The sequence below is a fragment of the Lampris incognitus genome, chromosome 10 (assembly GCF_029633865.1).
Source record: "Lampris incognitus isolate fLamInc1 chromosome 10, fLamInc1.hap2, whole genome shotgun sequence".
NCBI lineage: Eukaryota > Metazoa > Chordata > Actinopteri > Lampriformes > Lampridae > Lampris > Lampris incognitus.
In genome coordinates, this window is record NC_079220.1 from 33,546,900 (window position 1) to 33,562,152 (window position 15,253).

At 48.5% G+C, this 15,253-nt stretch overlaps 1 protein-coding gene across 1 annotated transcript in view; it reads right to left on the bottom strand.

Moving 5' to 3' along the window:
• Nucleotides 1-15,253, bottom strand: part of map3k3 (mitogen-activated protein kinase kinase kinase 3) — a 48,450-nt gene that overhangs the window by 9,525 nt on the left and 23,672 nt on the right. Inside the window, exons 2-13 of the mRNA XM_056287763.1 lie at nt 9,266-9,346; nt 8,450-8,571; nt 7,465-7,505; nt 6,920-7,019; nt 6,600-6,713; nt 5,696-5,816; nt 3,722-3,855; nt 3,129-3,202; nt 2,975-3,042; nt 2,155-2,250; nt 1,742-1,903; nt 1,069-1,217 (exon numbers count right to left, since the gene is read on the bottom strand). Of these exons, the coding sequence (XP_056143738.1) occupies nt 1,069-1,217; nt 1,742-1,903; nt 2,155-2,250; nt 2,975-3,042; nt 3,129-3,202; nt 3,722-3,855; nt 5,696-5,816; nt 6,600-6,713; nt 6,920-7,019; nt 7,465-7,505; nt 8,450-8,571; nt 9,266-9,269 (1,185 nt within the window). The 5' untranslated portion in view covers nt 9,270-9,346. The remainder of the gene's footprint in view (nt 1-1,068; nt 1,218-1,741; nt 1,904-2,154; nt 2,251-2,974; nt 3,043-3,128; nt 3,203-3,721; nt 3,856-5,695; nt 5,817-6,599; nt 6,714-6,919; nt 7,020-7,464; nt 7,506-8,449; nt 8,572-9,265; nt 9,347-15,253) is intronic.

Consider the following 15,253-nt stretch of genomic DNA (forward strand, 5'->3'; position numbering starts at 1 on the left):
TTCAAAATAATGGGGAATGCAGAGGACAGGTGAAGAAGACAGTGCAGGCAGGGTGGAGTGGGTGAAGAAGAGTATCAGGAGTGATTTGTGACAGAAGGGTACCAGCAAGAGCTAAAGGGAAGGTTTACAAGTTAGTAATGAGACCAGCTTAGAAGGCAAAGCTGGAGGCGGCAGAGTTGAAGATGCTAAAATTTTAGTTGGGAGTGATGAAAAAGGACAGGATTAGAAACAACTATATTAGAGGGACAGCTCAGGTTGGACAGTTTGGAGGCAAAGCAAGAGAGGCTAGATTGAGATGGCTTGGACATGTGCGGAGGAGAGATGCTGGGTATATTGGGAGAAGGATGCTGAATATGGCATTGCCAGGGAAGAGGAAAAGAGGAAGGCCAAAGAGGAGGTTTATGGATGTGACGAGAGAGGACATGCAGGTGGCTAGCATGACCATGGAAGATGCCGAGGACAGGAAGAGATGAAAATAGATGATCCGCTGTGGCGACCCCTAATGGGAGCAGCTGGAGGAGGAAGAGGAGAAAGAAGAAGGAGGAAGAGGTAATGCTTAGCTTTGTATTTTCTATTTGGGCGATAATAAATTTGAATTATTGAAAGAAATGGCAGACCCCTCTGACACTAATGAAATTTAGCACACAGAGTACCAATCACAGAGTGCTAATACACTGAATGGCTGTTGCTATGAAAATGGCAGTGGGAAAAGGTATCAAAATGTGTCATTTTCAAAATTAAAAAAATTACGGATTGCATCTTTGACAGTATGTAAACTATGCAGTGAGCATGATGGCAAAACTGTATATCCTGTACTTCAGATTAGGCTAAGGGGTGAAGTTTTCTTCACATGGAAAAGTCTTACTTTAAGCACTACATTAAGACAGTAACAAAATCAATTAACAGCAGGTCAAACTGCTGTAAGAACAGGTCTACTTCAAAGAATATTAGCAATAGTGAAGATGGCAAAAACAAGAGCATAGGATGAACTCATGAGGAGTGACAGAAACCAGGCAGGTAGTCCATGGCAACACTTAAGCACGACTCCTTTTAAAAGAGGCATCTCACCTTACTGGTCTCAGGACTGCCAGGATCAAACTGGACCTGCTTGGCAGCCAGTTCCCTCCCTGTGTCCACATCGTAGCACAGGTAGACCCTCCCAAACGCTCCCTGTCCCAGCAGCTTTCCCTGCCTCCATGTAACAGGAGCACTGGGTGCTAAGAAACAAAACACAGAAGTGTTAGGTCATGTTTTGCCACAAATAAACATGAAGTACAAAAGGTGCAGTCTGGCATTTTACAGACAGTATAAGGTAAGGACAACACACCACTGATGTAGAGTGAACATATCACACTCAGTGATGGTTATGATTAGGCCAGCCATGGCCACTCAGCAATTTTCATAAAGCCAACATACACTCAGATAAACATTTACTATGCTTAATGTTTAAAATATTAATTAGTGCCTTTCTGAATATGTAACCGATGTTTGTTTATATTGCTGGGTGTTGGTTTTGTGTGTGCAGGTCATAGCTTAGCTCCCAAAAGATTCTATCCATGTCTTTATTTAGTTTCCTACCACTACTAAACTTAATGTATGCTATGGATTCATTATTCAAAAGATTCTTATTAGATATAAAAGCTGGGGAGAATATTTCGACTGAAATAAACTGGTAGGTAAATTGGAGTAAATGTAGGTGGGTTACATTAATGCATTTGGATAAGATGGGGTCAAGACTTACACTTATGGGCTACGGACCGCTCCTGGGGTCGGAGCCGGCCCTGGGCATCGACCAGCTGCCAGCTGCCCAGGCTCTCCTCACTACCATTGAGTGAGCGCCGTGAAGGAACCAGAGTGAACAAGTTCCCTTGGGGGCGGCGTATCCGTGGAAAAGTCCGCCGGCCTGGGGAACAGGAGAAAAAGGGTGGACAAGGTTAGTATGGTATGAAGTAAGGTGAGAGAAAACATGGCTGGGAAAGCCATATACAGGTATTAACAAAGTGAAAATTATAGGAGCTGAGGCTTGTGTTGACAAAGGGACATTACTAATGTCCCTTGGATACAGCTGACATTACAATCTCTCTAATGTCACATTAAAGAGATTGTAGTGTCAGCTGTATCAAGTGTGGATAGGAGTACGACTCCTGTTTTTACCTTCACTGTGGTCCTTATGATGCAGGGACACATGGTATCTACGGGGATAGGTTCCTCCTTTCCCAGCCACCCTGTCATACGCATTATTCTCCCGGTCTGAAACCAAACAAACAACAAGGGGTTAAAGATCAAAAGGATTGCACAGTGGCGTCCGGGTAGTGTAGCAGTCTATTCCATTGCCTACCAACACGGGGATTGCCGGTTCGAATGCCCGTGTTACCTCCGGCTTGGTTGGGCGTCCCTACAGACACAATTGGCCGTGTCTGCGGGTGGGAAGCCAGATGTGGGTATGTGTCCTGGTCGCTGCACTAGTGCCTCCTCTGGTCGGTCAGGGTGCCAGTTCGGGCGGGGTGGGGGGGGGACTGGGGGAATAGCGTGATCCTCCCATGCACTATATCCCCCTGGTGAAACTCCTCACTGTCAGGTGAAAAGAAGTGGCTGGCGACTCCACATGTATCGGAGGAGGCATGTGGTAGTCTGCAGCCCTCCCCAGATCGGCAGAGGGGGTGGAGCAGTGACTGGGACAGCTCGGAAGTATGGGGTAATTGGCCTGATACAATTGGGGAGAAAAAGGAGGAAAATCAAAAAGGACCGCACAGTGGTTCTACTGCAGCTCAACTCGCAAAGTATTGGAATGAGCTTCTGCTACCAAGAGCTGCTTTGCTACTCTCTCCCTTGATGCTCGGGACAACATTGTCTCATTGTTTCTAAGAGATAGCAGGTGGTTGGGGTGTGTTGCTAAGAACATGGGAATCGGTACTGCTGCAAGGAGCTATTCTTCGGCTGTGACTGCATAGTTGTGAGCAGCTTAGGCACTCACCTGAGCCCTCCTGTCGGTTGTCGGGATAGCTCTTGGCTCTGTGCGTGCGGGACTTCCTCAGGGAGGGGCTGGGTTGGAGAGCAAAGAAAAGAGTCAGTCATCTCTTAATACCCATACATGGCACAACCCAAACCAGGCCTGGCTTTGTCCTCACCTGTCAGAGCTGCTGTCCAGAGACTGACAGCTTCCAGATACAGAATTCTCTGTGCTACTCCAGGGGTCCAGTACCTACACAAGAGGTGATGATAAAACTTTGTCCTTTCTTTTAGTATATGCTTTATGTGTAGCCATATATGAAGAAATGCTTAACGGAGGATAGTCCTCCCACCCAAAACTGTATTCATGTTTGCCCTTTACTCGCTGTGAATGTGTGCAATTCTCTAAATGTAAGCGACGGAGATATTCAATGTGATGTCATTCGTGATAATATAATCACAATTTGCCCCAATGTTGCACTGATGGTAAACTGGGCTATCTTTGTGCACCTGTAAAGTCTACAGCGCTTACACCCAAACAAGCTGCACAGTGGTCCTCCTCATTTCAACTCAGTTAAGACTTAAAAGTGTCAACAAAATCCAACTAATTTTCAGTGGAACACCTCTTAAAAAACTTTTTTTTTCATGTTGATTAAAGTGCCAACGCTCGTTTATGGGCTCAAATCCTAACTATCCAAGATCATGAACACAACACGTGGATTCTATTCTAAGCTGTTATTTCCCCCCTTTTAATAGCTGTGCTATGACTCACACACTGATCGCTGGTCTCGGGGATGAATTCACCCTCGCTGTTGATGCTGGTGTATGAACCCTGGCGGGCGATTCTTTGTTGGCACTCGGGCACATACCCGGGGGGCGGAGAGCTACGACCAGTGTTCTGAGAACCTGGGATTGGACAGAATGACCAGAGGAGTTATAACGACGGGAATAACCTTGAGATATTTTATAAATGGACAGTGCAACAGCATGTTTGTTTACACATATGAAAAAAAAAGACACAATGTATAATTGGAAAGAGAATGTGAAGGAGAATTGCCTAAAAAACCCTCAAGGGGCTTGAAAAGTGGCATTCTCCAGGCAGCATGCTACAGGAAACAATCACAGCAATGCGGTACGCACAATCTGTATGTATCTATCAATAATTCCAGACATAGCAAAAGATGGAGACACAGTTCAGAACAGCACCCAACAACAATGCATCCCATAAACAACCATGTTACACATGTACAATGAATCAGTCATAGTCACAACACACACACACACACACACACACACACACACACACGCGCAAACACACACACACATTAAGAACACTCATTCATGATACATGCAAGTATACACAAACACTATCATTAACAGACTACGAACATGTGATATGGCTTAGATGTGCTTAGATAACCATCATTATAACATTAGATAACATTCATCCACCCATTATCCAAACCGCTTATCCTGCTCTCAGGGTCGCGGGGATGCTGGAGCCTATCTCAGCAGTCACTGGGCAGCAGGCGGGGAGACACCCTGGACAGGCTGCCAGACTATCACAGGGCCCACACACACACACACACACACACACACACACACACACACACACACACACACACACACACACACACACACCTAGGGACAATTTAGCATGGTCGATTAACCTGACCTACATGTCTTTGGACTGTGGGAGGAAACCGGAGCCCCAGCGGAAACCCACACAGACACGGGGAGAACATGCAAACTCCACACAGAGGACGACCCGGGACGACCCCCCAAGATTGGACTACCCCGGGGCTTGAACCCTGGGCCTTTGTGCTGTGAGGCAACCACGCTAACCACTGAACCACCATGCTGCCCTTGTGATGATGCTTATCACATAGAAATATCAGTAACATTCAATCAATAACAGTTCATTAGATTATGAAGGAAACATACTCTCCTTTGAGTCAATGTTTTTTAAATGATCAAAAAATGTTGTGACCATCATCAAGCACTAAGGCAGAAAAGTGTATAAACAAGCCGCCCTCTGTTTCTGGCGCCATGAAGAACAGAGACAAAGAACAGATAAGGTTGATGCAATTTCTGCAGGACAGGAGAAACAGTTGAGACTTGCTAAAGTTTTCACAGCTCCCGTCATGCTGTCCTAATCTGGGCCCCACCTGCTGCCCCTCTAATCGCTAATCCCTAAAACAACCAACATGTCTTTAACAGGCCACCAGCCCACCCTGCTAATAGCATCTCGCAATCTGATTGGCTGGTTGCCAACAGGCATTGTAGCAGAGCTAGTGATGGTGAACAGGAAAAGGAAGAGGACCCACTGCTAGGAGGGGAAGCTAGAGAAACAACAGCCAGCCAAACAGTGAGAGAGAGCAAGAGAGTGAGACACAGAGACAGACAAACAGACACACACACACACACACACACACATACACAGAGCTCTCAAATAGAGAATGCTGCAGTGGAAACAAAGGGCAAAGAGAAAATAAAAGAGAAGTGAGAGACTATGACATGAACTCAAATCCAAAAAAGTTTGTCAAAAACAATTAAGGCCTCAAAGAAATGACAGGGCTGCCTCTTTCTCTTTAACGTGTGTGCGCTGAGTGAAACGACTCCAGGTAAAACGAGAGAAAGCACAAAACACCTGTGTTTGTCTGAGTCCATCTGTTTTGTTGTTATTCTTTTATCTATTTATTTAGTTTAGTTTTTTTTTTTTTGCAGGGTGTTGTCGCTCTCTCACCGGTCGATAGGTGGCGCCCCCTTGGCTCTGAGGCTTGGTAAACCGTGCTGACATCACCAGTGGACTGGGAGGCCTTTATCCTCACCTGCTTACACACTGTGTGATGGGAGGAGGACGAAGCCTGTGGGAGGAGGGCGAGGTTGGGAGAGAAATGGACTTCACGCATGTACACACGCACAACCCTGCAGGCTGTGTCATACATATGTAGACATGTCATGCATATGTAGACATGTCATACATAATGTAGACATGTCATGCATGTGTAGACATGTCATACATATGTAGACATGTATGACATGTCTACATATGTAGACATGCGATACATGGATGAGGATCTGTAGTTTCCACAACACGCTGCTGTACTGATAACCTGCTAATGGTGCGCTTTGATGTAGTTGCACACCCTGAGTATGTTTGTGTGTATGCGTGTTTTTTTTGTTTTGTTTTGTATCCCCCTTTTTCCCCCCAATTGTATCTGGCCGATTACCTGCTCTATTTTCCGAGCCGTCCTGGTCACTGCTCCGGGGAGGGCTGCAGACTACCACATGCCTCCTCCGACACATGTGGAGTCACCAGCCGCTTCTTTTCACCTGACAGTGAGGAGTTTTGCCAGGGGGATGTAACGTGTGGGAGGATCATGCTATTCCCCCCAGTCCCCCTCCCCCCGAACAGGCGCCCTGACCGACAAGAGGAGGCGCTAGTGCAGTGACCAGGACACATACCCACATCTGGCTTGCCACCCGCAGACGCGGCCAATTGTGTCTGTAGGGACACCCGACCAAGCCGGAGGTAACATGGGGAGTCGAACCGGCAAGCCCCGTGTTGGTAGGCAACGGAATAGGCGGCTATGCTCCCTGGACGCTCGTGTGTGTGTGTGTGTGTTTAGTGGGCGGTCAGGTCTCACGTTGCTGTGCTCTTGTGTGAGAAGCAGAATTTTGATGCTCTTCATGTTGGCACTCCGGTCAAGCAGGTCGATGGCCTTGTCCAGGTCATCCTGTCCTCGCAGAGGGATGGACAACTGGGAGGATAACACATATACACACACACACACACACACACACACACACACACACACACACACACACACACACACACACACACACACACACAATAAACAATCACTGCCCTTTTCTTGGACCATCTATGAAGTCGTTGAGGTGTTTGTGTTAGTGGTGAGAGACTTGTAGGGAGACGTTGGACAGCAGATTGAGAGCTCCACTTTACCTCATTGTTCATATAGTGCAAGTCTAGCTGCCGGCCAAAGACAGTCTTGACTTTCTGCTGGACTTCCTCAAACAGCACAGGGCGGCCAAACATCAGGATTCTACACACAGAAACACACGCACCGGAATACCGACAAATCTGAACAACATGAAATGTGATATCACACACACACACACACACACACACACACACACACACACACACACACACACACACAAATCTAAAGCAATGTTCATGCTGCAATGTGTGCGCAGATTCCTCAAAATACACCTAGCATAGTTGTGGTTTGTGCCGGCAGCAACAGTCTAACCACAGTCCTTTCCTTTTCCCTTCTCCATTTTACATACCAGTCTTACTGAAGCGCTGCAGGACATGTTCTTCACAGACTCTCTTTTCCCATGAACTCACAGAATGATGGTCAGTGCGTGTGTGCATTGTGCATGTACTTTCAAAGGCATATTCTCTTTTTTTTGCAAGGCTCAATATGCTAACAATATGTGCATATGGGCAACACATACACTGAATAAACAAGAGTACGAACTCACCTCCTTTCTCCCGAGAACTCAAATTTTATTCTGACATCATCCTGAAGAGAAAAGGAGGCAGGTGATTCAGCAACAGGTCTCGGAGGTTACAAAGGGAAAACTGAGGTCAGGATTTAGTTATCGCTTATCTACTGAGTATTGTTCATAGTAAACTGAGCTTAAAGGGCTGGGGCAATAGGCATGTTTGGGTCCACTCTCATCCCTCTAGCAGTTGTGCAGTTGTGCACAAATGGATGGATCAATTAATCACACAGAACACAGGTTCACTTCATAATAATCACACCCACTAATGCCTCCTAGCATGAGCCCTCCTGCTCCTCCTGGGACTGACCACTACATCACCATCATCAGTATAGCACTCACATATATCTGACACATATTTTTGTAGTCTTTAAAAACACAACTGAGTTAAGTTTTATCAAAGGACACTTGATTAAATTGGAACATTTTTCTTTGTGACCGAGGCACTTTTTTTTCAATCCTTGTCTAAAAAAAGATGATTTGTGGCTAATAGAGTCATCGGCTTTTTGATTTTCTTTTTTTTTTTTACCCCACCTCCTTTCCTCCCCGTCGCTGCTCCACCCCCTCTGCCAATCTGGGGAGGGCTGCAGACTACCACATGCCTCCTCCGATACATGTGGAGTTGCCAGCTGCTTCTTTTCACCTGACAGTGGGGAGTTTCACCAGGGGGACGTACGTAGCGTGTGGGAGGATCACGCTATTCCCCCCAGTTCCCCCTTCCCCCCTGAACAGAGGCGCTAGTGCAGCGACCAGGTCACCTACCCACATCCGGCTTTCCACCCGCAGACACAGCAAATTGTGTCTGTAGGGACGCCCGACCAAGCCGGAGGTAATACGGGGATTTGAACTGGTCATCCCCATGCTGGTAGGCAACGGAACAGACTGCTACGCTACCTGGATGCCCTAATTTTCTATTCTTAATTTACAGCTAAGATAGAGGTCAGTTAGTGCATGGATGATGTACCTGTCTGTTGGCCTGGGAGACTGTCTTAGGCTTGCCAGTGTCAAAAGATGGCACCGGCTGGCGCCGCGTCATCTGGAGGGCCACCAGGTCTTTCATTATAGAGTGGAGAGCCTGCCTCTCATCTGCAGAGGATAATGGGTTTAAGAAAATATACAATTAGAATGAGGATTGGAAGATAGATGCCTTACATGTGTGTGTGTGTGTGTGTGTTTATGACAGAAACAGAGCAGAAAAAGATAGATAGGCTCTACACACAGAGAGATAAGAGCGAAGACCCGGGCAGTGACCCCTTCAGTACCATGTAACGCTGCACAACCAAAGTGTGCAGAAGATCAGTATGTCATCATTAACTAAATCCATAGAGAGTACCTATCCTGTGATAGGGTACGAGAAGCAGGGAGAGGACCGCAGTGTTTTTGATATATCCCCTATTCCCAGGTTTGATCTCAGAGCAAGCCTTTGCCTTGGCCGTGTTCACTTGAGGAGGGAAAACATTCTCCTTGTGTAGCTTGGACAGACATCATACAGCCCGAGGGTAGTGGAGGGAACCAGACATCTGTATCCATAACACTGTAAACCAACCCTTCACCTAACTGTGTATGAAGCGCCAGCTACTCCAGTGCTACAGCTCAACATTTAAGTGTGTGTGTGTGTGTGTGTGTGTGTGTGTGTGTGTGTGTGTGTGTGTGTGTGTGTGTGTGTGTGTGTGTGTGTGTGTGTGTGTGTGTGTCTGTTTGTATCTGTTTTGACCAAGCTAATGCAGTCTTGAAATCATGTACCAAAAGCCTGTCTAACGCCATAACCTCCAGTACTTACTCATTTTGGTGATGTTGGTGTACGTCGTCTATGCTTATCCTCAGAAGTTTGTGTTCTGCAGTGCCAATGCCCACCCACAGCCTGCAGGGGTGAGACAACCTCAGTTAGCAAAGGGACTAAAGCTCTTAACGACTACCAGAAGTGAGGATGCTGTTCTCTTCTCATTTCTCATCTCAGAGGGATGTTTATGAGCAGGAAGATGTCAGAAAGCAAGGTAAGGGACAATGAGAAATTGTAGTCACGTCAGAGTTACGGCAGTCATGCTGTGAATATATCATGTGCATGTTAGCTAGGGGTGGGACGATTCACAAATCTCACAATTCGATATGTCTCATGATTCAGGGCTCACAATTTCGATTCAATACGATACAGTGGATGCCTTGGTGAGCAAGCGACAAAACAGCCCCGATACAGAGCCCCGATACAGAACTGACGCTGCACTGGCTAAACCTCAAAACAGGTAGGCCTAATATTTCTCAAGTGTCCCTGATATTATTGCTCATTATCATTCACTAGTAGCCTACTGCACATTGCAAAATATGTAATACTGGTACTGATCACCAATTTACCCACCACACCAGTAGTGTAGTGGATAAAAATTAAAGTCTCTGGAGTAAATTCTTTGGGGTGAAATCTACATGTATGCAGCAGAGGCCCCTGCTCAGTGCCTGCCACTGTGTTATGACCACTGGTGGGGTTCTTCCTGATCTCATCACCTTCATCATGGACTGAAAAAGTGAAACATGTTATTACCATAGCCTCTGCTCCTGATCTGATGTTAAACCACCTACTCTGACTACTGGTACGCAATGATAAAAACATTTCTGGTTCTCTGAAACTGGGATTGAAATGATGGAAAATCCATAATTTCTGGAACCCTAGGTACTGGTACTGAATGATGTAAAATACATAAAATGTCTCTCAAAATTATTTACGCAGTGGTGCGGCCTTAAAAGGCCAAACTCCTTTCTCAATAGCTTCAATATGTTGTCTAAATTTTTAATCTAATAAATTCTTGTTTCCTCTAAATTGGGGTCAAAGTGTAGTAATAGAAATTAACATAGTGATCCATTCATGGTACATTACACCCACAAAACAGGGTAAGCTGTGACCCTCGTTTTGCCGTGTGACCACTTAATAAGGTGACAGACACAATAGTCATGTTAAATTCTTATTTAACAGGAATCAAAGGTGAGGCGACTTTTGGTCAGTTATCTCATTAAGCTGGTCACATGACATAACAAGGCTCATAGCTTACTCTGTTATATGGAACGCTCTGTTTTCTCTTAGTTGTTTGAAAGTGCAGCTTGAGAGATCATGAAGTGAGCGCGATTTTGAATAGCGCGCGTGGCGCTGCTTACCAGTTGGCAGGCAATATGGCGCCCGTGTAGCCAGTTGGCCAGACTCTCTATACATGGTGCTGTCCTGGTCGCTGCACTAGCACCTCCTCTGGTCGGTGGGGGCACCTGTTCGAGCGGGAGGGGGAACTGGGGGGGAACAGCGTGATCCTCCCACACGCTACATCCCCCTGGTGAAACTCCTCACTGTCAGGTGAAAAGAAGCGGCTGGCGACTCCACAAGTATCGGAGGAGGCATGTGGTAGTCTGCAGTCCTCCCTGGATCGGCAGGGCGGGTGGAGCAGCGACGGGGACAGCTCGGAAGAGTGGGCTAATTGGCCAAGTACAATTGGGGAGGGAAAAAAAGGGGGGAGGGATCCAAAAGGAAAAAAAAGTGCCATCTTTTCTTGTGTAACACAATTGCTTTACATTAAAACTTTAAAAACTACTAGAACAACCAAGTCGGTCATTTTGAACGTTTTGGATTTTCAAAGTTTAATAACTTTGTGAAAAATAAGACCTTACGCTCCCTGAGTGCTCTTAAACTTGCATATATTTGTAGTTAAGAGTTTTAGATCAATTGCACACAAAAAGTTATAAGATCTACCTAAAACAACCATGAGCCGTCAAAATGACAGCGCATAATTTGCACGTCATCGTGTGCATCATGTCACTACTATTTAAGACGTGTGTTGTTCGCATCATTTCATTCGCAAAGTTAGTTCTTTTTTTTTACATTTCACGTTTTATTGGCCTTGCTACGTTTGTTACATTAGCAATATGTGTATTATTTCCAACATGTCTGGGTACAGACAACGTTTCAAGGCACCATAACTACCACCGAAGCGTTGCAGTATTTACAGGTGTTGGACAGCGGCGATTTTAAATTGTTGGAAAAATAGTATTGTAACGATCATGCACGTTGTTACATCTGGCACTGTTACGACAGGTCATTGCTTAAAGGTTAATTTCAGTGTTGTGTTTACGTTACCTGTTTGCTTGATTGTGAGTTCGGTATGTTGATTAAATGGAGTAGGTTCAGCTCTCTACCACCACCCTCTTCCTTCCTAGCCCTGCCGGGCGAGCCCCCGGTGGCGTGGCCCCGCTGGATATCCTCGTTTGAAACTTATATCCTAGCTGCCGGCTTGGACGAAGTATCGGTCGAGAGGAAACGTGCACTGCTGCTGCACTGTCTAGGAACAGAGGGACAACGCGTGTTTGGGACTCTCGGCACCGCAAATACCTACGAACAGGTTGTGGAGTTACTGAAAAATCATTTTGCCGCGCCACAAAGTGCTCTTCTCCGCCAAGTCATATTCGGACGGAGACACCAATGGTCGGGTGAGTCCGTGACACAGTACGTGGCTGAGCTAAGAGATTTGGCTAGCTCGCGCAAATTTGGGGCGTTGCAAGACGAAATGATCAGAGACCACCTCATATTGCACACGAACTGTGACAAGATTAGGGAAAGACTGTTGCTAGAAAACGATGACCTGACACTGGCAGCAGCTCTACAACTAGCGGTTTAGGTCGAATTGGCTTTGCAATGCGCTGCTAGTTTGTCTGCCTCTTCCAACTCGCCGGCACAGGAAATGGGCGTGCACAGTTCACAGACGCACCCCCTCCGCGCGAGTGCAGAATCTGCAGGGAATTGGGAATTGTGGCTCTTCTACACACAACTCCAGAGCTCAGACCTACCCTGCCCGTGGTAAAACATGCGGAATCACTTCCACAAAGTCTGTAGGTCTTCCCCGGGTAGAGCCTCCCAGCCACCTACCACAATCATCCACACTGTCAGCTCAGGGCGAGTGCCATTTAAAACATGCTCAGTGATGGTTGGCGATGTCAGCCTGCCCCTGCTCCTGGACACTGGAGCCACAGTGTCCCTTCTGAACTTGGCAACTTACTCACAGTTCTTCTCCCATGAGCCACTGGGGTCACCCACCACCACCCTGCATGAGATTGACATCGTGGGCTCCCTCCAGCTGTTGGTGAGATACGGAGAGAAGACACTGCCAGTCTTCAAGTTCAATATTGCACACCATGGGACCAACCTCCTAGGCTTCGACCTATTCAACGGCCTCGGTTTCACCCTGTTAGACACCACTGGCTCAGAGATTCACACCGTGGCCATCCCATGGCAGCAACAGTGGCCCGCACTGTTCAGTGGTGTGGGCTGCCTCGAGCTCTTCACTCATCAGCCCGTTAGACCCGAAAGTGACACCTGTCATCCAGCCTCTCACCGCTCTCCTCTGGCTCTCCGTGACGACATCTCTACTGAGCTACAGAGCATGCTCAATGGCGACATCATTGAGCAGGTGACCGCATCGCCCTGGATCTCCAACCTGGTGGTGGTGAAGAAGAAGTCTGGGGGGCTGCGACTCTGCATGGACTTGAGCAGTAAACAAGGCCATCATCCCTGACAAGTACCCCCTGCCAACGACAGAGGAGCTCACTGCCCAGTTCCATGGGTCCACGGTCTTCTCTAAACTGGATCTCCGCCTAGACTACCTCCAGGTGCCACTACACCCTGAGAGCCGCAACCTCACTGCATTTATCACCCACAAAGGGGTCTTCCGCTACAGATGCATGACTTTTGGCCTAAGCTCTGCCCCCAGCTGCTTCCAAAAGATCATGGCTTCCATCTTCACTGGAATCCCAGGTGTGGCCATCTACCTTGATGACATCATGCTGCACGGGGCCAGCATTGAGAGCCATGACGAGCGTGTCCACAGTGTGTTCAGTGCGATGATCAAGCACCACCTCACACTCAATGGCGAGAAGTATGTCTTTGCTGCCCAAGCCATAGAGTTTGTGGGGTTCCGCCTTTGGCCAACGGTATGTGCCCACTCCACTTGAACACGGAGGCCATCCACCGGGCCCTGGAGCCTACCTCAACCACCCAGTTGGCCTCCTTCCTGGGCATGACAGCATTCTACCTCCGCTTCCTGCCACAGTACTCGGCCACAACTGCGACACCTACTGAAACATGGCGAGCCCTGGCTCTGGACACCTGCCTGCTCGGATGCCGTGCACCTCCTGAAGTCCCAGCTCACCTCACCACCAGTTCTGGCGTACTTCGACCTGACCAGCCCCACCCTTGTCACATGCGACGCCTCCGCCACAGCCATTGGTGCTGTGATGTCCCAGCTGCAAGATGGGATCGAGAGGCCGATCGCCTTCGCTCCACGAGCTCTCAGATCCATGGAACAGAGGTACTTGGTGGGGGAGTGGGAGGCCCTAGTGTGCCTCTGGGCATGTGAGCGCTGGCACATGTATCTCTACGGACGCTTATTCACGCTGAGGACGGATCACCAGGCCCTCACCACCCTGCTGGCCACATCAGGCACCGGCCGCAAACCACTCCGTCTCTACCGTTGGGCCGACCGCCTGCAACAGTACAACTTCCGCCTGCAGTTGACACCAGGCCAGGACAATGTGGTGGCTGACCTGCTATCACACCTGATCCCCAGCCCACCCTCAGCCCCACCTCTGGGCCCAGAACAGGACCAGGCCGAGCAGGACCATGTCAAGCTCCTCCACACAGCCCTTCAAGAGACGGTGTCCCTGCAGGAGCTCCAGCATGCCTCAGCTGACGACCCTACCCTCTCTACACTCTCGACCTCCATCAGGCAGGGCTGGCCGGCGAGGGTACCAGATGAGCTGCTCCTCTACTTCAGGGTCAATGATGAGTTGTCGTGTTGGAATGACACCTGCATCACTCGCGGGCTCTGCACTGTGGCCCCAGGTGCCCTTCGGGTGCGTATCCTTGCTACGGTGCACGAGGGCCGCTTGGGCATAGTCAGGCTCAAACAGCGGTGTCGCGATGTCGTGTGGTGGCCAGGCATCGACAGGGAAATCGAGACCCTGGTCAAGGACTGCACTGCCAGTCTCCTCAGTGGTAAGACCAGGGCCCCTCTGGACAGGCTCTGCCCTACACCGGCTCAGGCCCCAGTCCACCCAGTTCAAGATACAGTTGCCACATGCCAACACCTGATGAAAAATTGCTTCGACAGGGCCCGACATGCCAGACCATCTGCCATCGCCGTCTCGGACTGGGTCAGGATCCAGTGACCCCACCGTGACAACAAGCTCCAGTCGTTCTGGTTGGACCCTGTTCAGGTCAGCCAACAGCTTGGCCCAGTTTCATTCAAGCTCACCGATGGCACTCGCTGGCATGCTAGCCGCCTGCATAAGGTGCAGCCCCCCCCCCGGCCCGAGACTGAGTGTGCTGGCCGCACGGTTCAGTGCCGCAGCAACACCAGCCCTTCCAGCCCAGCCTGATGCGGTGGGGCCACCGCCAGTAGTTGCTGCACCCGAGCCCCGCCCGGTCAGGGCATGCAGCAGGCCTGGGCACCTGCGTGACTTTGACACTGAGTACCACTCCTAGGGTATGGGAAGGGGGTGGGGGATGTTACATCTGGCACTGTTACGACAGTGCATTGCTTTACGTTAATTTCAGTGTTGTGTTTACATCACCTGTTTGCTTGATGGTGAGTTCGGTATGTTGATTAAATGGGAGTAGGTTCAGCTCCAAAGACAGCTCCGTCTTGTTTGTTATTCCAACATAACACATGTGTAGACTCGCTAGCCCATTGGCTAACAGGTTGGACCCTTCAGTCGACTGGTCGATGTAGTCACCTGTGGTGCA